Source organism: Mus pahari, chromosome 4, assembly GCF_900095145.1.
Source record: "Mus pahari chromosome 4, PAHARI_EIJ_v1.1, whole genome shotgun sequence".
NCBI classification, from domain to species: Eukaryota; Metazoa; Chordata; class Mammalia; order Rodentia; family Muridae; genus Mus; species Mus pahari.
In genome coordinates this window covers 48,401,842-48,427,153 of record NC_034593.1, presented here as the reverse complement: position 1 = coordinate 48,427,153, position 25,312 = coordinate 48,401,842, and the positions used below count along the sequence as shown (strand labels likewise).

The 25,312-nt window shown below is 43.1% G+C and overlaps 1 protein-coding gene across 6 annotated transcripts in view; it reads right to left on the bottom strand.

The window, feature by feature from the left end:
- Dclk1 (doublecortin like kinase 1) overlaps positions 1–25,312 on the bottom strand; it is a 293,977-nt gene that overhangs the window by 151,817 nt on the left and 116,848 nt on the right. For all 6 annotated transcript variants that reach the window (XM_021195925.2, XM_021195918.2, XM_029537365.1 and 3 more), the window contains exon 4: positions 3,173–3,272. In XM_021195925.2, coding sequence (XP_021051584.1) covers positions 3,173–3,272 — 100 coding nt within the window. The remainder of the gene's footprint in view (positions 1–3,172; positions 3,273–25,312) is intronic.

Below are 25,312 nucleotides of genomic sequence, written 5' to 3'. Positions count from 1 at the left end.
CAGAAATCCGCCTGCCTCTGCCTCCCAACTGCTGGAATTAAAGGCGTGCGCCACCACTGCCAGGCTGGATGTATCATTCCTAATTGCATGTACACTAATTTCCGTAGCTAAAGTAAAAGCATCGCCTTGCTGCACACAGCCATTTCCTGACACCATTAAATCAAGCATGGTTCTGCACCAGGAAAATAATAATTCTGAAGCTGTTTACACCCATCACCCCGTGTCTTTCAGGAAGTTGGCTGTAGAGCTGACCAAATATAGCATCAATGTTCAGATACCATTTAGTAAGTACAAATGAACTGGGTTAGATCACACTCAGCACATTTATAAAAAAAGATTCAAATTTTAATACATTAGCCCCAGAACACACTGTACAAGCACCAGGAAAATTGCAGTTGTCAATGGGAGAATTTAGACTCCGGGTAAGTTCATCTAAGGAAGTGAAATTTCAATTTAGATTTTTGCTTTTCTTCAGTCCACTCCCCTTCCCCTCTCCCGGGACTATGTGTTTCTCCTGCAGTGGGGAAGGACCAGTTACATGGTAAACGTATCTCACACAGAGAACTGGGTAGGATATATTTATCAGGAAAAGGTAACTGAGGAGCTCAGCAAAGTGGTTTGTAGAGCTCTTTCACAGGGCAAAAGATAGCTAGGTTATATGAGTGTGTGTGCACTTGTGTATGTGCATGCATACATGTGTGTTCCTGTCTGTGTGAATGTATGTAAGCACATGTACACTTGTGTTTTCTTTTAATATGTATATGTATATGTGTATATATATGTATATGTATATGTATATGTATATGTATATGTATATGTATATGTATATGTATATGTATATGTATATGTATATGTATATGTATATATTGCACAGTGGTATTTTGCCTGCATTTATGTCTATGCACCGTGTATGTCCCTGTTGCCCCAGGAGTACAGGGAAAGGTATTGGGAACCCCAGAACTGAAGTTACAGATGGTTGTGAGCCATGATGTTACTCTGGGAGCCAAACTTCAGGACCTCTGAGAAGGGAAGCAGAGGTTTTGAACCCTGGCCCCCTCTCTCTGGACCCTACTTGTCTTTTCTTCAGCAAAGCTGGGCTAAAACTAAGGAAGAACCCTGCTACTGAGCAGCACCCCCACATGTCTCCTGATAATGAGGGGGAATTGGTAAGATTGTTTAATGGCAGCTTTTGATTGTGCTTCACAGAAAATCTACCTGCCTGTGGGTGGCTGCAGTCCCAAGGCTGAGAGCATTGCCTTGCCACAGCAGCAGCAGTAGACCGGCCAGCTGTGCGGCTTCCCAGGATGGGCAAGGTGAGAGAAGGGGGCTGAAGTCAGCCTGACGGCCAGATGAAAGGACCCAAACCAGCAAACCAGCAGCAGAAAGTAGGCTGTACTCCAGTTCAAACCCGACAGGCTGTTGTGCGTATCAGAGCCTTAAGTGGGCTTCATTTCAGAGCACATCTGGTTTCCCTGACCATTCTATCAAAAGCAGCTATTTTCTTTAAATTGAAAGTCAAGGCCATTTATTTTTCTCAAAACCTGTGCTGTCAGCTCTGTGTTCTGACTTGGAAACATTTGCTAGTTCCACGCGGTGGCAAAGCCGCTTTATTCTTAAACAGGGTGGGATCTCTCTTCCCTGAGCATGTCTTGTGAGTGATGCATTTACATAAGTCCTTGCCCCAAGAGGACATGTGTATCAGTTATGAAGATGGAATCTATTTGGAGAAAACTTATCTGGGGGGAAAGAGATGCCAAAGTCCTCCTCCAGTGAGGAACTTGTACCAAAGTAAATCTTGTCACATGGCACCATCATGTCATCTCTAGGTACTTCCATTGAGCATTTAAGTTTTCATGAGGGAGGGCAGTTATTGTTGTCCACTTTCCATATGTCATGAATTAGTAAATGTTTAAGTAAGTATCATTGCTTTTATACATGGATTATATATATATATATATATATATATATATATATATATATATATATATGCATATATATGTATTATGTATTCTGTGATACATATATAATATACATATTATATATAAATATGTGTGTGTGTGTGTGTGTGTGTGTGCATATATGTGTATCCTGTGATGCTCAATAGTTTGTAAAGGGTGTGCTTAGGTGAGCTAATATGGTAGGAGCATTATATAATCTAGTTAATAAAATAGAATTGCTTGCTATGCTGTGGCTAGTCTATGCCTGAGCACTGTCCTGGCATGGGACTCCACTGTGTCTGGGCTGCGATCCATCATTGAAACAATGTCTCTATGTGGTCCATCATTACATCACAGTGTGAGTATGAAACTGAGGCTTTAGGGTGAGACCAGGACAGAGTAACACCTGCCATTTTGTTAAGCACTTCAGGACTGTTAATGTAGCAACAATAAATTCACTTATTACTTCAAATTTTTCAATTAAATGGAATTTAAGGCATCAGTAACTATGTAACAGTTCCCTAAGTGGATTAAAAGTACAGTTATCAAGCAGGACATCCTTAGCAATTATTTTACCTCGGATGCTAGGCAATTCTGAAATGATTCCCAGTATCCCCCAAATAAATCATTCTGAAAATCACAGACGTTCACATTAATTTCCCCATTTATAAGTACCCTGCCTCCTTATCAACTAACCCTCTTCCTTATCAATCACCAAGGGTCACATTTAGTTCATTAATGGAAGGACACTCCCATCCTGACACTTCAAAGATATTTATGACACGTAAATTCCAATGTACCTCAGGGAGAAAGGGTAGCAAACCATTTTCTCAGGAATCAGAGGGAGCCACGTGAAAGCTGAGTGTGAGTGTAGAAGCATGCTCAGTAAGTTTATGATTACAAATCCTTCCACTATAATTTTTTTTAAGAAAATATGTAACAAAAAGTGTAGAGATCCACACCATGGCTCCCTGCAAAGTATCAGTTTAGTTATTAAATGGCTATAAATTAGCCATTAGGATATATTCTTCCAAATGGATTAACCTTTTCAATTATCATTTCATCTGTTTTCTATATTTAAAAAATCAAAGAAATTCAAGATATAGGAGAGACAAGGCAGTAGAGGGTCTGAAACTGATTTGGTGACTTTGGGGTTGACATAATCTTGGCCTGGTGCAGTTCATTTTGAAAAGCTGCCTCAAATTTCCCCGGTTTTGAACTTTTTTTTTTCTTACCACTTTCATCTAGCAAGAAATCATCCTGGTAACGGAACTTCTCTGGTCCACATGCAATAAAAATGTCATCATCACCAAAAAAGTCTTGAAGGCACATCACCTACAAGAGAAAAGCATAGTTCTCAGCCAGGGGTCCACACAACAGTGATCACAACACCACCTCCCCTCCCCCCTGCATAGACCTCTCCATAAAGCCATTTTCCTCTAATGGAATCAACAGGGGGATTTCAAAGGCTCTGCTGTGCATCTGTTATCAGTAAGGAACGAGTTAGTCTCAGGTCTGCGGGAAGGCAGAGAAGGCGACTGGGTGGGTAACTGTCACATTTATGACTGGAAACATCAACAGGCTATGAGGTAAGAGCTCTTTGTTTCCATAACATTGGGGATTCAGCTACTCGGACTCCGGAGCCCCCCAGCTTCTGAATGTAAGTTCCAAAAGCAAGGAGAGCTGGTGCAGGGATTTAACTGCTTCTGTTGGTAATTAACAGCGTTATGTATTCACAACAACCATTGAGAAAAATAGTATATTATAATAACTTGTAGGCCTAGTCCATCTCTAGTTGAAATAAACTGAAACCCTTATAATAGAAAGAAGTTTTTGGTGAGGGTGGAATCCGAACACTAAAGAAACTCTGTGCTCTTCTGTCATACTGTATCAAACACTAAACCTCTAAGTCCCCCACCCACTCAGTCCTGGGATCAAGTAAAAGACTGTACATATTAGACTAATACTCAGCCACTGAGTTATGTGTCTGCCCCTTGTTTTTGTTTGTTTGTTTGTTTGATCCAGAGTTTCACTCTCTAGCTCAAGCTAGCTTTGAACAGTCCATTCTCCTGCCTCAGCCTCCCTAGTGTTGAGATTATAGCCTGGGGCCATCATGACATTCTTCCTCTTAACTTCTCATTGCCGGGTAAAAGAAAAATTTAAACTAGACGTGGTTTCATGTGTTTTCTAAGCACAGGGAGGCTGAGTATGGAGGACTACCAGTTAGACTTCCAGGCCAGTCTGAATACCACAGTGACATTCTATCTCAAAAACAAACACAAGGACTTGACACAGTGTATTGCCAAATGAGAACTTAAAGGTTGATGTAGCTTCACAGTGAATTGCGGCCAGCATGATTCATTTTCAAGCTTAAAGATGCTTCCTACAATGTTTTGTTCATAGCATGGGTTATGCTAATGATGGAATGCTGCTGAATTCTATCCATTCCCAATTTCCTTTCACCATGGGGGAGAATCATAAGAACCTAGTTTGCTTCTCTGTAGCTGTAAAACACAGCTCGAAAGCAACTTGGAGGAAACAGGCTTTATTTGGCTTGCAGGTTGTAGCTCATCATCAAGGCAAGGCAAGGCAGAAGCTTGGGGTGGGACCTGAAACAGAGCCTGTGGAAGAAGACTGCTTAGGGCTTACTCACCCACCGGCTCACAGCACCCACCTTTCTTATACAGATAGCCCAGGCCCACCTAAGGATAGCACTTCCCACAGTGGGCTGGATCTTATTATCTCCATTATCAGTCAAGAAAATGCCCCATTGTTATGCCCACAGGCCAAGCTGATGGCGGCAATTCTTCAACCAGGATCCCTCTTACTAGGTGTATCCAGTTGACAACAAAACCCACCAGGGCAGAGCTGTATAAAATAGCCTTTTGAATGGCATTTTCCTCCAGGTGCTTTGGCACCAAAAACAAATAGGTATGGAGACTGAGAGATGTCCCTGGTCATTGTTAGCATCTCCCTCATCTGTGGTTCGGCTATGGGTGCCTCTGCGGTTTGGGGTCTTTGTCAGGCTTTGGTGGCATCCTATGTCTATCACATAGGCTGTGAGTTGGGAGACTATAACATTCTTTGCTGCCCCAGGGGCAATGGCATGTGGGCTACTGAGGGTCTCTCAAGATGTCTCATTTCCAAATAATGACTTGGCAGCAATTTTTTAGGGGAATTTTTTCCAAGGATTTGATGATCAACATTAAATATGAATCAGATGTATCCATGCCTGTAAGGGTTCTTTTTTTTTTTTTTTCCCTGCCATTTAAACCCTGAGAGCATGGATGGCAGAGCTTGTGCCCCACACCACTGCTCTTTCTCTCTCACTTCAAGGCTGACCTCACTTATCTTGACATCCTAGATTTCTCTGTGGGTACTGGTACCATCTAGGCAACCATTTACAAGGCTCGTCCCTTTAATATGAATGCATGGTAGACGTAAGATAGCTCATGGCACAAACATACAGAATGAGTAAGACATGGGATCACACTTAGGCAAAACAGAACATGAGTCCCCAAAGTGCAGTATGCCCTGAAAGACTGGGTGGTGGATAAATCCTGTGCAATTGGAGGTCTTATGTCCTGGTACCACACGGAGTTTATCCAGTATGATAGATTCAAAGCCTTGTTCTGAACTCTAGGTATTCTAAATGTGTTGAAGTCTACTCAAGCCCAAAGAGAAGAGAGGGAAAACCAACATTCCTGAACCCAAATCTAGAACCGTTTCTTCCATAGCAACAAATGTACAGTGTTCCTTTGCAAACCCCTTTTGGGACTTGTGTGGACAGCCACAGGTTCAAGACCCCAGAAACCAGCATCTTGGCACACACCTACAGTGATGGCACTTGAGAGGCTAAGGTACGAGTCGGTGAGATTGAGTCCATCCTGGGCTGCACAGTGAGATGCAGTCTCAAAGTAACACGGACCAACTAAAATTTAAAACTCGAGGAATGCACTGGCAAAGACTGCTACTCACTCTCCAGGCAGTCACGTTTCCAAAACAAAATTTAGGTCCTAGTTTATTTGCTGAAACTGTTAATGATGGGCCGATAGTGCATCAAGTTCCAAGCCAAATACTATGACTTTTTTTTTTTTTTCAAATCTCTGGTTAGGGGCTAAGGAAATATAGTTCAGTCTATAAGGTTCTTGATACAGAAGCACAAGGACCCAGGTTTAAAGGACAGTTACAGCAGAACACTTATAATCCCAAAGTTGGGTAAGCAGAGGCATGTAGAGCCTAACTGATAAGCTTCGAAACAAGTTAGAGAAATGATACTCAGAGCTATTCTCTGTACATGTATCTATCTGTATACATACAAATATGCACAAACTATGCTCAGACACACATGCACAAAGTTTCATATAAATCAAAACTGTCGTTTTCTAAAGGAGATACATCTTCCTTTCTACATGCTCTACCATTTTCATTACAGGATATCAACCACATTCAACCGTGTGTGTGTGTGTGTGTGTGTGTGTGTGTGTGTGTGTGTGTGTGTGTGTATGTTCTTGCTAAGTGGGTAGATAACCAGCGGGACCACAATGTGTTCTAAGTAGGTTGTAGCCAATGGGCTCCCACCATTGTGATGATGACTGTTCTCCAAGCTCTCAGCTCACAGAACACAGCAGACAACAAATGATCCATCTTGGACAGTTTAAGTGCAATCCTGTTGGCAAGTGAGAGATGAAACGTGATGAACTTTTGATGTTCCTTCCAACACTAGGATTCCAAGAATATGAGAAGAACACAGTGGTTGCTAAAGAAATGATCTGTCATCGCACAGCAGAGAAGACAGGGGAAGGAGTCATTCTGATGTCAAGTAACATGTACTCATTTACCACTCAAGCCTCCATGGATAGAATCAGTGGAAGCCCTGAACTGTCTGACACTCCGGGGGGGTTCTGCTCTGTGTCATTTTGCCTCTTTCCTGCCTACAACAGCCCACTGGAAAGTGGCAGTAAGCTCTGTAGATGAAATTAAAAAACAATGCCATTCTTTGTGAGAAGCTCTGACAAAAGGGTGGAGGGCAAAAGAGATTTAGATGAACGGTGGATTAGGGCAAAATGGGTAGGTTTCTATTATCCACACTCTGTTCCTCCGTTACTAATTGAGAGGCCACTGTAATGTCGTCCACCTAACAGAAAAGAGTAACGGGTAGTTTATATCCCATTTTTCTCTTGGAAAATGCAGTGTGGGAATTTTCCTTGAGGTATTTCTGAACATTCTGGATCAAGGAGCTATAGAAAGTAGAGAAATGTAAAACGAGTTTTCCATAGCACTCTGACCTTATATCTATGAAGTGTTAATCATTTGAAAACTTAATGTACTCGAAACTCAACTTGTTACCAGCTCTAAAATATAAGTTAGGTGTATGGGTAAAGAACATGCTTTATGCTACAGGGGACCATGAATGTGGTCCTCATCTTTCAAGAAACCTCTGCTTAGATGTTGTCAGAAGCATCTACCATAGAGCAGATGTAAAGAGAAATACCAAGTTTGCGAAAGAAGATACACTCAGCCTGTGAATAACTCCTCTCCAAGCCTCCCTCTCTCACTGGCAACACCCTCTCATCCATAGCCTCACTCTGGCTAGGGCTTGATTCCCTGCAACATCTCCGAATGCCAGGCAGCCCCAGCCCTCCTCCTCATAGCTGTCATCATCCTGTCTGCCCAGAGCCCATCCTCCTCCAGGGACCTTGGCATTTAGCTCTTGTAGAAGTCAGAAGCCCCGCCCCTTTCCTGGCACTCCGTGCTGTTTAATCTAGTCGGTCTGCCATTCTCTTCCCATAGCTCGGAAATCACCACTGGCTTATAGTCATGGACTTAAGGTTTGTCTTTCAGAGCTGGTATTCCAGATGCCCTTACATCTGTCTCCAACTCGACCTACAGGGTCTCCAGTTGACCCAGTGTCTAATGAGTGATAAACAATGATGTCTGGACAGACATTATGCTCTAAAATAAATGTGTTTCCACTGGTTTTTATTCTCTGACACCTTTGGTGCTTGTGTGATTTCTTTTCTATAAAAAAACCCCTATTATGATTCTCACCAAGACTTGGTCTAAGTCCTTCCTGTGGACCAAGGCTCAGTTGAAGGTTTGAGCCCTACCTTCTCCAACCCAAAGGGACACACCCTTGTTCTGAAGCTGTTGGCATCACTTAATAAATGTTTATTGACCACTAACTTGATAGCCTGGAGAATATGTGTCCATGTTTTTTTCTCTCTTCTTCTCCAGTCTTTAGACTTATGATCTCTACAGTTCCCAACACTGTTTGCTGTGAGTCAATAACTTGCCCAAAGTAACAATTTTTCTAGAAGTTTTGTCAAAGTCTGAGGGGAGCTATCTAGATTTGTCTGCCATCTCTCATCTGTCCATAAATGAGTTTTGTTTATAAAGATTTCAAATCCAGTCAAGGCAGAACAGGATCTCCAGGGTGTTGCCTTCTTTGGCCCAATATCCATGCATGTTCTGCTCCATTCCCCAAGAGCATAGCACCGGAGACCCCTGGGCTAGGTGTCAACCCAGCTCTGCCACTCAGCTGTGAACTTCTTTGTACCTCAGTTTATTACATCAATCATTTTAAGGATTTGATATCTTATGACCATGAGTAGAAACCAAATATAACCATGAATAGGAACCTTCTCAATACACGTTATTTTGAGCCAAAAATGTTGTCTTTGTTTTCAAAATAAGTATGAATAAAATATAAACCTACTTCAAATGAATTAATTTTTAAAGCAGAACCCGTCATGGTTATAATACTCCGAGATATTCACACCTGCAGGCTTCTTTTTGAAGTAGATTTGAGCAAGGTGTAACAAGTGAATGTTCCTTATTACTAATGGAATAAGAATTTGTCTTTGTTTTGTTTGTTGTTTTACTTTGGTTTTGGTTTTGTCTTGAAATAGGATCTCACCCTGTTGACCAGGCTGACCTCTAACTCCACCTGCCTCTCCCTCCACCATATTGGATTTTAAGATTACTGTTTTGATGAAAAACATACTTTATATTTGAGTCGGGTAATTAGTGCAAAGCTTCTAGAAGTTACACACCCAAATATGGGGTGTGGACCCCGGCTCTGGCTTCCCTTTGGCTCCCCTGGCTTGAACCTTTGAGGACTCACTCACAAATCTGCTCTCCTCTGGGGCTAAAATAAGAGTCGCATGAACCATTGTTGCAGAAGCTCAGGGGCGCTAGTGTCTTCACCAACTCTCAGACTTGTGGGAACCACAGATTTGTAGATTTTTGAGAAAAGCACACCCATTGGAATGCCCTCATTAGAAACAAAATTCCATGCGCATCTCATGCAGGCAGAGAGGATGCGATCTGTTTCTGGCGCACTGCTTAAGTTCTCCCCATGGATATCTGGTTCTTATCTGGTTCTTTGGTTATTCTATGGGAATTTAACTCCAAAGAAAGTCTCCTGTTCATGGTGAGAATTTCTCTTGGATGGAGCTCGGGACAGTACGGAAGCCAGGACACCTCAAATGCACCGGTGCTTGATTGTCAAATGTGCTAAAAGAAAAAAAGCCATTGAGTGTGCTGATGAGAGCTAGTGACCAGGGATCACAATGCCCAATTTCCTCTTTAGTTTTTGTTATTTTGGCACAGCTACAGTTATCTAGGAAGATGAATCTCAATTAGGGAGACATCTCCATTCATAGCTTGTCTGATGGTAGGTAAGTCTGGGCTGCACTTTCTTGATTGATAATTGATCGGTTGGGAGGGTTCAGCATCCTGTAGTTATTGCCCCCAGGTGACCCTAGGGTGTATAAGAGAGCTGGCTGAGCAAGCCATGAGGCCAAGCCAGTGAACGGCATTCCTCCATAGTCTTTGCCTCAGTGCTGCCTGCTGCTTCCCTCGGGGACAGACTATGATCTAGGATTTGTAGGATTAAATAAGTTCCTTCCTCTCCAAGTTGGCTTTGGCTTTGGCCAGTGTTTCACCATAGCAACAGAAAGCAAATCAAAGTTCTAAGCTCACTTGCTATGAGAAACTTGGAGGTGTTAATTAAATTGTCTTACCAGTTTCTGCATTGCTTTTAACATGTTGTACCTGATAAGTGTGTGTGTGTGTGTGTGTGTGTGTGTGTGTGTGTGTGTGTGCTGAGGCATCAAGAGTCATTGCCCTTGCTTCTATTTGGGACAGTGCTGTGGGCTGGCCCACCGTCTCCTGCATGTTAGACAAGTGCCCACCCAGCTCCACATTCGATCTTCCCCACAGTGAAGGAGACAGACAAGTGCTGGATAGTTGCTACAGCTTGACCTGAAATTGCCTCTGTCCTAGTTATGGTTACTATTGCTGTGATGAAACACCATGACCAAAAGCAACTTGGGGGGGGGGGATGGTGTATAGTAAGATCAGCATAGCCTCGTGCTCCTGGGATCCCAGAGCTGGGGAGGCAGAGGCCGATCTCTGAAGCTCATTGTCAGTCTGTCCAGCTGACTCAGTGAGCTCAGAAAATAAGGTGGAGAGTGGTTCAGTGTGTGTATTTCACTCACAGTTCCATATGAGAGTTCATCATCAAAAGTAGTAAAGGCGGGAACTTGAGCAGGGCAGGAGCTGATGCAGAGGCCACGAAGGGGAGCTGCTAACTGGCTTCCTTCCCATGGTTTGCTCAGCCTGCTTTCTTATAAAACCCAGAACCACCAACCCAGGGGTAGAACCATTACAGTGGACTGTGCCTTCCCAGGACCACCAACCCAGGGGTAGAACCATTACAGTGGACTGTGCCTTCCCAGGACCACCAACCCAGGGGTAGAACCTTTACAGTGGACTGTGCCTTCCCAGGACCACCAACCCAGGGGTAGAACCATTACAGTGGACTGTGCCTTCCGTCAGTACAGGTGCTACCTGGTGGCAGGTCCTTAGGTTACCAAGGGCACAGTGCACCCTCAGCTCCTCCCATCTTCTCTTTGGGTCCCTAGTCACAGATGTGCTTTCCCTCGGTCCCACTGTGACTAACACCCAGCCTTGTCAAAGATCCCAAAGCAATCACCTATGTACTGAATCCTCCCAAACTGTGAAGCCAAATCAACATTTTCTCTATAGAGGTTGATTATGTGTTAGTCACAGTGATGAGAGCACTAAATTACACTATGGTGGAATGAACCCCAATTTGTAAATGAAGCTGATAGCCTAGGATGGAATAGAAGACAAGAAGGAATTTGAATCCAGTTAGAATTCAAATGCAGGCTCTTAACTGCCTATCTACAGCAAAATAAGTCCTTTCAAATCTACAGAAACCTGTACCCTGGCATGTACGTCTCAGACATTTCAGTTGATAAACAGTTATGTAAGTAGTTATCACATATATGGTATATTAACAGTATAAGCAAGTGTCTAATAACACTTTTTCTTTTAAACTAATTTGAATTGTTTCTTTGGCTGGAGGAGAACGCATTTCTTTTTCTAGCTATGAATTCACGTCTTGTCTTCTCCATTGGCTCATCATGCCAGCGCATCCGTCTCAGGAGACAGATGTGTACAGAGGAAACAAAATCATGCAGGCAAACTCGGACTTCCTTGGCTCTGCTTCCGGCCTGAGTCGCTCTGCAAGGGCAAAGATTGAAACAAAGGCAGTAAAGGCATCTGCTGGTTACACATTTCTAAATCAGGACCACGGAATCCATTGCCCCTCACTGGAGTGTGGTCTCCATGGCAACAAAGACAGCGGGAAGCTGGCCTATATTCTTATCAGCGGGCCTTAGTGAGGATATTTTCTTTACAAGCGCGCCCTCTACAGACCAAATGGAAGCTAGCCCTCAGACATTTCTGTATGCTGAGGAGAGGACCCTTCAAATGGTAAGAGATCATCGCAACAAACAAACAAACAAACAAATAAATAAATAAATAAAAATACCAGTATAAAAATAAAAGCCAAGACATTCAGTCCATTTACTGAACTCACTGATTATGGTATAATCCTTTAACTTTCTTTTCACTTTTCCTGATAGAGTAGATATAAAAGTTCTGTTGTTCATGTTTTAAAGATCTATTTTCATTTTATTGATGTGTGTGTGTGTGTGTGTGTGTGTGTGTGTGGAGCTGGAGTTTGAGGTGGTTCTGAGTTGCCTGACATAGGTGCTGGGAATTGAACTCTAGTCCTCTACAGACACTGTTAACTGCTGTGCCATCACTCCAGACCCTGCTGCTCACATGAACTTCTACTTAAGGAAGAGAAACACTTTTTGTGACGTTAAAAAATGTCCTCTCCTTGTGACTTAAGAGGCTGCATCAAAAGGGATTCATAATTCATGATGTGACCATTACAAACATCTGTCAATTAAACCGTGACATATACAGGCTCTCCAGGCTCCAGACAAGCCAGAGACAGGGCATCTCTCTCCGTTTCATCCCACGCTTGGCCTCTGCATTACCACTCAGTGTTCTTACACAATATGGCATTGTAAATCAGCTATTGTGAACTTTTCTCTTTATAATCAGTTATGAAATGTGTCTACAATTCATTATGTACTCACACAAAAACTTTATAAAGTGTTATTTTCATAAAATACATCATCATTGTGTTTTTATTTTCTCCTCATTTGATGATAACCTTGTGCAAATGGCAACAATTTTATAATAATTCTTCCTAACAAAACTTTTAACTTAAAAGAAATTAAACATTTTCATTCCTGGGCTGGGTTGTGTGTGGCAGAGTTGGTAGAATGCTTGCTGTACAAACAGGAGGTCCTGAAGGAATGGATGGTGTATAGTAAGATCAGCATAGCCTCATGCTCCTGGGATCCCAGAGCTGGGGAGGCAGAGGCAGGTCTCTGAAGCTCATTGTCAGTCTTTCCAGCTGACTCAGTGAGCTCAGAAAATAAGGTGGAAAGTGTTTCAGTGTGTGTGTGTGTGTGTGTGTGTGTGTGTTTGTGTTTGTGTGTGTCTGTGTGCATTGTGGTGTTGCGTGTGTGTGGTATGTATGTGTGTGTGTGTGGTGTGATGTGGTGTTGTGTGTATGTGTGTGTGATGTGTGTGTGGTATTGTGTGTGTGTGTGGTATGTGTGTGTGGTGTGGTGGTTTGTGTATGTGTGTGTGGTGTGTGTGTGTGATGTGTGTGTGGTATGTATGCATGTGTGTGTGGTGTGGTGTGGTGTTGTGTGTCTATGTGTGTGATGTGTGTGTGGTGTGGTGTGCTGTGCTGTGCTGTGTGTGAGTGTGTATGTAGTGAGTGTGGTATGTGATGTGTGTTTGTGTGCATGTGTGGTGTTTATATAGTGTGTGTGTGAGGTATGTGTGTGTGGTGTGTATGAATGTGTATGTAGTTGTGGTGTGTATGGTATGTGGTGGTGGTATGTATTTGTGTGTGTGCTATGTGGTGTGTTACATGGTGTGTATGTGTTACATGTGACTGTATTTGTGCTTATGTGTGTAAGGGCAGAGGTCAAAGGAGGTGTGCCATGCTCTAGCCCTCTGCCTTGCTCACCTGATCCTGTCTCTCACTGACCCTAGGTGGCAGCCAGCAACCCAGAGCAGCCCTTGTCTCTGCCTGCCGTAGCAGGAGGGTTCCAGGCATGTGCGGGACGCTGCTTGGCCTTTTGCATGACTGCTGAGGTTCCTAGCCCAAGTCCTCGTCCTTGCAAAGCAATTGTTCTCATCCGCCTGACCATCTCCCCCTCGCCATTCCTGTTTCAACAGGGCAGCAATTTCAAGAGAAAAAAAAAAAAAGACTGTAGAATTGAAAATGTCTTCACTCATTCACCCTTGCTGCAGACATCAGGTAGAGTCACCGAGTGTGTACTCACAGGCTGCCCTCAGAAGACATCAGGTAGAGCTGGTCACATCCAGTCTTCCGAGCTGCACAGCCTTAATGTAAAAGTCAGTATTTTATACACTTTGACCAAATGACGGGTCCTTTATTATTTAATTCTGGTTTTAAAAAATAACTGATGGCGCCACTTACTATTATTTGACTTATTACTTTAATTTTCTGACTTTACAGTAGTGTAAAGCCACTGTTTATCCAGGTAGAAATGACCTTAGCATATACTGACTGCAGGCAAGACAATGGCAGAGACCTGTTGGACTGATGATTTTTAACTTTTTAATAAATAAAGTATTCATTAAGTTACCTGGGGTGCGGAACACTTTATGATAGCATAGGCTTTGTGGTTGTTAAATGGCCTTTCTCAAAGGTAGGCTAGTGTAACTGTCCTGAGCACACAAGATATGCCAGGCTAAGCTGTGTCGTGGGGTCTGTTAGTATACTACATATGCAGGATGGGGAGCTTAAAATAGTGATTATCAGGCCGTAGTCCCATCATGGTTCAATGGGAACCCACACTGGCATTTCTTCTTTTCATGAGTCTTTCTTGGTCGATGTAGGTTATTGTAACAAAGTATCATTGACAAGATATGTTAGAAATAACAGCAATGTATTTCTCACACTTCTGAAGTTTGAAGCCTAAGACCAAGGTACCAGCTGACTCAGAGTCTGATGAGCCCCATTTCTTTACAGACTATATCTTCTCACATTAGCCTCACCTGATGGAAGGTATTAGCATCTCCTCTAGGACTCTGTATAAAGATGCTAACTCAATCATAAACACCCGCAAAGGTCTTTCATTCTGCAACCATTGACTCAGTGAGAGGGGGTCAGGATGCCAGTTCATGAGTTCCCTAAACTAAAGCACTGTGTGAAGCAACCTCCAGCCACAAGTACTGGACTCTGATGCTATTGTAGGCTTGATCCTGGGGGCGTCTAGTTAATACCTTCTGACCCTACTTTCCTCGTGTATTAAATTAAAATTTTAAATGTTGTTATTGTGTATGTGTATCTTTGTGTGCATCCACAGGTTTCCCAGGACAACTTTTGGGAACTGGTTCTCCCCTGTCACTGCGGGATCCAGGAATAGAACTCACAGTATAATGCTTGAATGGCTTTTACCAGCTGAGACATCATGCCTGGCCTGCTTTCTTGTATTTAAATGGAACGACCCATCATATTCTTGGGGGATGTGATGAGACAATGAATGATTTTGTCCCATTGCATGGCTTTCGGAGGACCCAAAGTGTGACCATATTTACTGTTCATGGCACTGGTATCAGTAGAGAGCACTGGATAGGTTTCTCTTCGGAGCCTCATTCTGGGATCCATTGTTTAAGAAAAGAACAGCACCACCTGCCCTTGAATAGAGAGGAATGAAAGCAATAGGAACTAGGGTTCTCTTCAAAACATTCCACACTTTGACTTTTGTCAAAGACTGTTCCCATGTTTGGTTTCTCCTACTCCTTTAGTGCTGTCTGCCACATTGTTAACGTTGGTTATACTATACCACTATAGGATAGACTCATACACTCATTATAGTATATACCTCATAGACCAGGGTGGTGGTTTGAATGTACTTGGCCCATGGGAAGTGGCACTATTAGGAGGTGTGGCCTTGTTGGCATAGGCGTGGCCTTGTTGGAAGAAGTGTGCCACTGTGTAGGCTACCTTTGAGGACGCCTAGTGCTCAAGCTCTGCTCAGTGTGAATGAGTAGTCTCTTCCTGGCTGCCTTTGGTTCAAGATGCAGAACTCTCAGCTCCTGCAGCATCAAGTCTGCCCGCATGGTGCCATGCTTTCTACCATGATGCTAATGGACTGAACCTCTGAAACTGTTAAACTAAGACAACCAGGAAGGTAGAAATGATTTCACAGCAATCTTTGCGGGGGATTATAATCAATCTTTGATCTGAACTCAAAAGCAAACTCCTATCAGTTGTGTAGGGCTGGTGTTCAAAGTGGTAGCCACACCCAGGAATTGTTCAATCAGATATTTGAACAATCGGATTGAATTCAGATGATTCAGTCAGGGCTAGGAAGGAATTAAATCTGTAATCCACACGGAGAACATCTCTCCAAGGATTCATGAGCACAAGCAGCTGAGATAATGGTCTAACTTCAAATGAGGCAGTTGTCTCTTCAGAGTCATGCAAACCCGTATGCAAAGGTTTTCCTGGCCTGGATTCCATCCAAGCGGTGTTTGATCTGTAGTTCAAAAATAGCACCACCTTAGAAGAGAGTTGTCAAGCGCTTATTCTTTTATAAATGCCTGTTTTATGATCCTGTGGGTGTGAGGGTGTCACCTGTAAAAGGCAAGGCGAGGACAAAGAACTGATGTTCTGAAATAACCTGAACAAGCTAAGCTCATAAGGAGCTCCAAGGTTCTATTACTCACACGGGCTCAGAGCCAAGTGGACAGACAGCCCAGAAAAGGACTCACCAGTTGACTATTATAACCTTATAAGCTGCTCATTGGTGATCTCGTCATGCCAGTAAGGACACAAGGGTTGGGTGTCAGACCCAGAAAACAAAACCCAACCACAGAATCTGTGTGTGGCAATGTCCTCAGGTAGCATTATCAGAGTTAAATATTTATATATATATGTGTGTGTATGTGTGTAAATGTATATATATACATATACATCATATACATACACATATACATATTCATCATATACATCATACACATCATATACACCATATACATATACATATATATAAATGTGTTCTGTCTCTCTGCTTTAACTGCTGACACATGATGTTGCCCAGAATGCTGCCCATGCTGGCCTGAAATTTATGATCCTACTCTGTCCACCTCAGCTTCAAGTGCCAGGTTTGCAGTGACCACATCGCCCCGGGCTGGTCACTTTCCCCTTCCCACTGCCTCCATTTTAACCCTTTGTTCCCTTCCCTCTGGGGCCTTGGGCAGTGTTCTTCCCTGGGGATACCTTCTGAGACCTCTTTTAGTACTTTTTATTTTATCTTGAGACACCCTTTCACTAAGTAGTTGTGGTTGGCCATGATCGCCTCACTCTGTAGCCAAGGCAGGCCTTGAACTCGCGAGCCTCCTGAGCGTAGCCTCCTGTAGAGTTGCTAATGTGGGCCAGTTAGGCCACCAAGACCAACAGCAAATGTCCTCAGGTAAAAATCAGGTTCTTAGAAAGCTTCATAAGAAAATCATAATCCAAAATATTGATATATGTGTGAAGGATAAAAACACAATCACTTTTTTTCTTGTATGTGTTTGTGCACTGATTTATTGTTCGAGGTCTCAAACAATAACATCCTCCAAACCACAGATCTGTGTTCCTGCCAGGGATGTTTATAAATGTTGCTTGACATTAAAGCATGGAGCTGGCTGCTTTAAATATGTCTACATGTATTTCCAACTCTCTTGTCTGCGTACATAGCTTGACACTAAAAGAGGTATTTTTATGCGATTCAGATTAGTTTTCTCAAGTGATGAGTTCCAAGTGACGATTACTCCATGAAGCTGATATTTCCAGAAAGATGGTGAGCAGCACCACCGTAATCACCATCACCATCAGAACCATCAGCACCATCAGCACCAGCCTCACAGTCCTACAACCGGCAACACTCCCCGAAGCCCTGCTACCATCCCCCCCACCACCACCATCATCACCACCATTTCCATCCTCACTGCTGTCACAGTCACCACTACCATCCCCAGCACAATCATCACTAGAACTACTGTCACTATCAAAGCCACCACCACCATCATCACAGCCACCATCGCCACTGCCATCACCACCACACTCACACCCATTGCTACACACCACCATTATAACCCTCATCATCACCACCACTACCACCACCATCACCACTACCACATGATAGCCATCCTCACCATCACTTCCTTACCATCATAGTCACTGCCTATACCACCATGGACACTACCATACATAGTCTTCCCCCATCATCCCTGCCGCCACCACCTCTCCTGTCACTCACAACATGCCATAACTCCCTCCTCTGGTATGATTGCCACCATGTCCGCTATCACCCTGACTGCCACCATCAGTCACCTCCCTCCCACCGTCATTACCACGACTGCCATCATTACCTACAACGAGCCATCTCATGAACTTCTGAAGCACAGTATTGTGTTTGTTCAGTGCTCTGAGAGCACAGTCTTTTGTCCCTTGGATATTCTGTGTGGCAGGCAGCTAGTGTTCTGCTCGCTGGGTACTTAGTTTCCAATTGGTCATAATCACCCTAGTAGGAACCAGTACAAAAGGAAGCTAAAATGATGTTAGAAATAAATTATACATTCTTTAACCCATGTTCATGTTAGCTGGCATATATATATATATATATATATATATATATATATATATACATATATACATATATACACATATATGCATATACATATATACACACATACATATATTCATATATAATATATACATACACACACATATATGTATACACATATGCACATATACACATATATACACCTATATATGTATATGTATAGATATGTCTCTGAAAATATTATTGAAAAATATTTATTCTACTACAAGATAGCCAAGAGCCAAACAGTTTCTAAAACTACAAATGGAAACACTCTCTGGAACTGTTTGAATAATAATGCTATTTTGCATGATTGCATTTGCATCTAAGAAGAGCTGATGAAAAGGTGAGGAAAAGATGCCAACAATAAGATTTTTAAAAAGCATGAATAGCTTGGAATGACGGGTTGGCTTAAAGACATTACGATTTTATAGTAAATGCTGAGTGTAGTTATGAACTCGGGCTTGGAGCTATCCTTTCTCAATGGCATTCAAACATTATAGACATGAAGAGATGGCTCAGTCAGTAATGAGCCGGCTACACATGCATGTGTGTGATCCCTAGAACCCATGTGAAAAGCTGGGCCCAGTGGCATGTACCTGTAAGCCCAGCACTGGGGGGATAAAGACAGGCCGACCTAGGACTCACGGGGCCACCAGCCTAGTTAGCGTAATTGGTGAATTCCAGGCGAGTGAGAGACCCATGGTAGAAGCAAGGTGGGCCGATCCTGAGGAACAGTAGCTGGTACTCTCCTCTGGCCACCACATGAACGCACACTTACAAACACATTCATAAACACCGCAGTGAATTTGTCAGTATTTCTTTTGTCCTACTCCTATGCTGTGCGTATGAGAGTATGCTCTAAACCTCAGAGTTGCAGGGATAACGCAGGGCCAGCTGCCATGTTGTCACAGTGGGAGCTGAAGGAGAGACACTTCCTGCCTACAGAAGCCTGCCAGGTGAAGTACCCACTAAAGAGGGCCAGGCATAATAAAACACAGCCAATGAGCCCATCAGTGGCCATTAACACAGATAGAAGATGAGTGGGGTCGCACTAAACTGCGATACTCTTCGCCTGTCTGAGTGAGGTGGTTCAAGTCTTGGCCTGCGATAAACTAGCTCTGATTGATTGTTTTCTTAAGAAAAGCAAAATAGGATTTTTTGCTTGCAAATCTCTCATTTGTATTGGCCATGCCCCTCCTCCCTCTGTGTTTGTGTGTGTGTGTGTGTGTGCATACATACACATGTGTCCGTGGGTTATGATGTGTTCATGAAGGTCAGAGGACAACTTGTAGGCGTCTCCTCTCTTCCTCTACCATGAGGTCCCTGGGATCGAATCCAGGACTATGGGCTTGAAGGCAGGCACCTTTACTGAGCTATCTCACTGGAGTGAAAATCTGATTTTTTAAATGTAGGCAACAAATGTATATTTATATGCACACCATTTCACACTCCAAATAAAACACACCTTTGACCTAGAGAGGACTCATGGACTTGCAGAACAATATTGGGAACTGGGATTTCATTCTCAATTGTCATTGGCTGTGGCTACTAGGCACTAATGTTGATGAGATGGCTGGAGGTGGCCTGACTTTCCCGTAGACCCTCCCTGCTGTCATTCCCAAAGGAAGAATAGGATAAATTCAAGCCCATTAAAAAAAACAATGTCAAGTTTCAGGTGTGTATATGTATGGGTACATGTGTATGTGGTATGTATAGTCACAAAAGCTTGTGGTATGTATGTGTACATATGAGTGTATATGTATGTGTACATATGTGTGTGGTATGTATGAACCACACAAGCTTATGCTGGTGTGAACTTGTAAACTACAACTGTCTTCTGTGTCTTTTCTTCTTTTACCTAGATTTCCCCGTCATCCCTTTTCTCTGCCACAAAATTTCAACATAAGCATTTCCAGCGCAATAAAGATGGAGCATAGTTAGCCTTCACCATAAAAGCTCAGAATCCCAGTGCACTCTGCCTGCAGTGATGGGCCATAGTTTCAAAGCTCTCCTCTTGGTCTTTGTAGTAAAAAGTCTGTCTTTAACCATACATAGCGGCCACCTGCAGTTATTTCCCTCACGGCCATCTTCTCTGCTCAAATGTGGAAAACCCTGCAGGCCTACTGAAAGCCATTAAAAAAATGTGAGCTCCAGCTGAGAAGAAGGGAGCAATTGGAAACACGGTGGCTTGGAAAAGTAGCCTTTGGGCCTAAGACATCAAAGTCAGAGGATAGAAAACCACCTGTACAGTTTCTAATGGTTGCTTCTTATTTATTGGTTATCTCGAATGTCAGGAGTAAGTGACATTTCCCTCCCCCCAAAGTATCCTGTATCGCTGATGGCCTTCTGTCAACGTTATGCTAGGCTATGTGTGTCCCCAGAGTCCCAGGCTGTTTTTACAATCTCACAGAAAAAAACCTGCTGTTCACATCTGGATGGAGCCATGTCTGTTTACCTATGTGAATGCTCTGATTTGCGATCAACAGTGCATTGTCCTAGGACTCGGATTCAACTCCATTCACGGGCACAGTGGGCCATCTATTCACTGCTAAGAAACCCCCATTTCTTTACAGGATACATGTATACAGCCTGTTACTACTGTCTTAGTTAGGGTTTCTATTGCTGTGACCATGGTAACTCTCATAAAGGAAACCATTTAATTGGGGCTGGCTTACAGATTCTGAGGTTTAGTCCATTATCATCATGGCAGCATCCAGGCAGACATGGTGCTGGAGAGGCAGCTAAGAGTTCTATATGTGGATCTACAGGCAGCAGAAGGAGACTGTGTGCCACAGTGTTTCAGCAGGAGACCTCAAAGCCCACCCCCACAGTGACACACTTCCTCCAACAAGGCCACACCTCCTAATAGTGCCACTCCCTATGGGCCAAGCAGCCAAACCCATGAGTCTTTGTGGGGAAGGCCACTCCTATTCAAACCATCACAACTGCCCTCCTAGGGTGACAGACAGAATTCAGAATTTGATCAGATAATTTGCAGGTATGTAACAGACATCATGCAGATAGTCAGAAAGAGGCCAACAACAGTCCTTAAGTTACTGCTGGTGAATCCCAGACCTTCAGGTTCATCCTTGGAGAGTCAAGAGACGAGAAGGCAGAATAAACCTGCAGCATCCAGTTTGTCTTGCTATTGTATTGTTTTTTTGTTTTGTTTTGTTTTTGTTTTTGTTTTTACAGTATAAATGGATCTAACAGCTGCCAGTCTGCAGACAGCTGCAAGGAACAGGAACTGCAATCAGCATGACATGAAAGATGGTGTTCTCTCCCCTGCATATGATCTCTCTTCCCTTCGCACACCAGGAACACAGAGCACCAACTACACTGATAACAGCTCTCACCGTACGATCCCTGAAAATCATATTCTTTTCAAGCGTCTGACAAGCAGGCGACTGAACAGACAGACCCTCTAGGCTAAAGCATTTGTCATGCCAATCATAACGTCCTCGAAGGCGTGGAGCGACTTGATGAACAGCGATCTGAGGCTTTGAAACCATGAGAAAGCCAGACCACTCAACATGGAACTGGAAATTGAGGGTCTCTGCTGCTTGTCAATAGATCAACTTACATGGGTCATTCACAGATTTTAACCCTAAGTCTAATGCCGTCTTAGTCAACCCAGCTAGGTTAAAATGCTCATGCCCAACAGCTATGTCTATAAATACAATTATGCAAAATCACCTTAACTTGATTTCTGAAGTAAGAGGGCCACCTGCTTTTCCCTGCCATACCCTGCCCTTGTCACAATGGCCTTCAGGGTACAAACGTATGAAATGTTGGCAGAATGTTTTGAAGCCAGTAGATGGCTTTGTGTGAACTTTTACAGGTAACAAAATAGTTGTCTCATTGTTTGGAACATCTTAGTGGACAGGTTTCTTGAGGTTCAATTAAGAAGAACCAGGCTGTATTTGGAAACGGGGGTCATTGCTGATATACTTAAATATTGAGTAATTCAGGAGTTGGGTGGACCCCTAATCCAGTATGATTGGAGGCCATATAAGATGAGGAAAGTGAGACATAGGCAGGTACTCAGAATGAAGACAGAGGTGGACGCCAAGGAGCACCTGCAGTTGCTGGGAAGCACCAGGGACCAGGGACAGGAGTGTACCTTTCACCCTCCAAGAGGAACCGACTCCTACAAAAACCTTGATCTTAGAGTTCTGACTTTCAGAAATGGTGCAATAAATTCCCATTGTTTAATCTGCCTAGCTTATAGTACTTTGTTGCAGTAGTTTAGGCAAACCAACAGAGGTGTGTGTCTCATGCATACAAATAGAAAAACAAGTTTCCTTCAAAAGACACTTATCTCACTTTGACTAGATGGAAGGAAGAAAGATTCAGGGCCTGTTGAGTTGATCACCTGAAATCTAGATGTTTTCGTAATATCAGCAGGCAGTGGCTTCACTTTTCTATTGGCTTTATGTTCTAGAGAATTCTAGAGACACTCCCTAAAACCCGGAACATTCTGCCAAGACACTTGTCTGCTCTGCGGACCTGAGAGGAAGGTGGCATGGCTTGTATCTGCTGTATGTGTATATGTCACATATCTGCTGTGTGTGTATATGTCACATATCTGCTGTGTGTGTATATGTCACATAAGCCATGTCTCCACTAGGTCAGGGTTGTTTGTTCTCTTCCCCCTTTATCTCCTCTGCATTGTTTCTTGTTAGCAGTTTCCCATTACATAAGCAGAATAGTGAACTAAGAAAGTAAGCCTTTGTGAGACAACCCCTTGGGGATGGAGAGATGGCTCAATAGGTAAGAGCACTCCCTGCTCTTGCAGGATCCCAGTACCCATGTCAGGTTGCTCACAGCCAATGACAGATGATCTGATACCCTCTTCTGGCCTCTTTGGACTCTTGCATTCATGCGATGCACATAAACTCAACATGCGTGTGTGCGCGTACACACACACACACACACACACACACACACACATACACACCCAGACACTGGCTGGCAGAAAACGAAGCTTTCTTCTATTGCTGTGGAGCTTCGGAGTGAATACCATGGGGACCCAGGGAAGCTAACGGACACTGTGTCACATGATGTTACTGCTTTCTTGAGCATGCTGAGAGGGAAGGAGGCTGTCAGCAGCTCATCTTAGCCATGTCCCCGGGCTTTGAAGACTGAGATTGCTAAGCATTCATTTCATGCTGTGAGATCTAAAGATTTCCATCAAATTTTAGGCAAGTCCTAATTAATAGCATGGAACTTCAACGTTCTCGTTTCTAGAACTGTGAAATAGCTAACCTTTTACCACAGTATTATGATAATTTAGAAAGACATGTTTTTCAATGAAAGAATACTTTTAGCACCAAGAAATACTGGTAAAATTTTACTGTTAAATGTTGGAAAGAGTCTTTTTTTCCTGATAAAAATTCTTTAAGATGCAGTAAGATCATTTTGTATCAAGTTATAATAATTGAGGATAATCAAGAATTATTATAACTTAGCTTCTCTGCAGAAATGAATTAAATATAGAAGGTAAGTGGGTGTTTAAAAACCACAGAATTAAATGCATTGAAAAGGAATGTGCTGGAATGTCCTGGCACTTGCCAGGTACTGAGAATTTATAATTTGGGGTCGTGAGGCAGAAAAACAGTGGGGGAAAAAAAAACATTAGCAATGAAACTATAGGAATCCCAGAAGCAAACATTTTATAAAAGAAGAGCTAACATGCAAATTGCATGCAGATCACACAAATGAATGATTTTTAGCAATCACAGTCAGTGCAGAGGCCTACACCCTCCTACCCTGCCTCCCTTTAGACGGGCTCCTTTCTACCCGAGTCTCTGCTTTGGTAAGGTCCTTTAATCAGCTGACCAGATCATGCCAAGGCATGCAGAGGAAACATGGGTTTGCACGCCAACAACTCTGATCTTTGCAAACGACTTCTCAGAATATACTTTTTATTTTGCTTGTATGCAAATTTTCCTTCGCATGAAAAAGAATAAACCATCAAAAGATGTCTTGACAGTCATGACTTCCCAGGAATTCATAAATGATTCGTGAGACACCTGGATACCTGTATGTGTGTGACCAGTTGATATAAATCTGGCCTTGTTGCCTTTAGATTTTTATTTTATTTTATTTATTACATTATTTACTTAAACTTTTATGTGTAGGTGTGTGTATTAGTCAGGGTTCTCTAGAGTCACAGAACTTGCAGATAGTCTCTATATAGTAAAGGAATTTATTGATGACTTACAATCTGCAGTCCAAATCCCAACAATGGTTCAGTAGTAGCTGTGAATGGAAGTCCAAGGATCTAGCAGTTGCTGAGTCCCACACNGCAAGAAGGCGAAAGAGNGAGAGCCAGACTCCCTTCTTCCAATGTNCTTATATGGTCCCCAGNAGAAGGTGTAGCCCAGATTAAAGGTGTGTGNCACCACACCTTTAATCCCAGATGATCTTGGACTCNGAGATCTCCCTGTCTTAATCTTCTGGATTCAATCACCACTGTGTCTCAAGATCTCCATACCAAGATCCAGATCAGAAACTTCTATCTCCCAGTCTCCAGATTAGGTTCACTGGTGAGCCTTCCAATTCTGGATTGTAGTTCATTTCAAATATAGTCAAGTTGACAACCAGGAATAGCCACTACAGTGTGTTTTGCCTGCTTATATTTCTGTGTACCATGTGCATGGCAGGTACTCAAAGAGGCCAGGAGACGGTGTTGGAGCCTCTAGGACTAGAGTTACAGATGGTTTTGAGCCTCCAGGCAGATGCTGGGAATTGAACCCAGGTCCTTGTGAATTATAGACAGTGCCCTTCACCACTGAGCTACTTCTTCAGCTCCGGGAAGATGAATCTCACACACACACACACACACACACACACACACACACACACACACACACACGTCTATAAGCCAGACTGGGGCACGCACAGACACCTGGATACCTGTATGTGTGTGACCAGTCAATATAAAGGATGGCTCCACTGATTCTTTGACCGACAGTTAACAGAGTTAACAGGAACTGCTAGGGGTGTGGTACTGTGCACACATGGCTTTCATTCCACTTAGAGCTAACGGGCTCTCTGTCAGCCAAGACTCTCTCACCTTTTTGTAAACAACACTGCCACAGTTAAAAATAATTACTTTAAGGATTTCAGTTTGCCCGTTGTTCTGTCAAAGCACACCAGAAAACCCTGCTCCAAGAGGACCACCACCACCACCACCACACACACAAAGCAAACTCATCAACAGCCACTAGAACAGTCAAGAAGCCACATGGCGCTGGCTAGTTGTATGTCAGACTG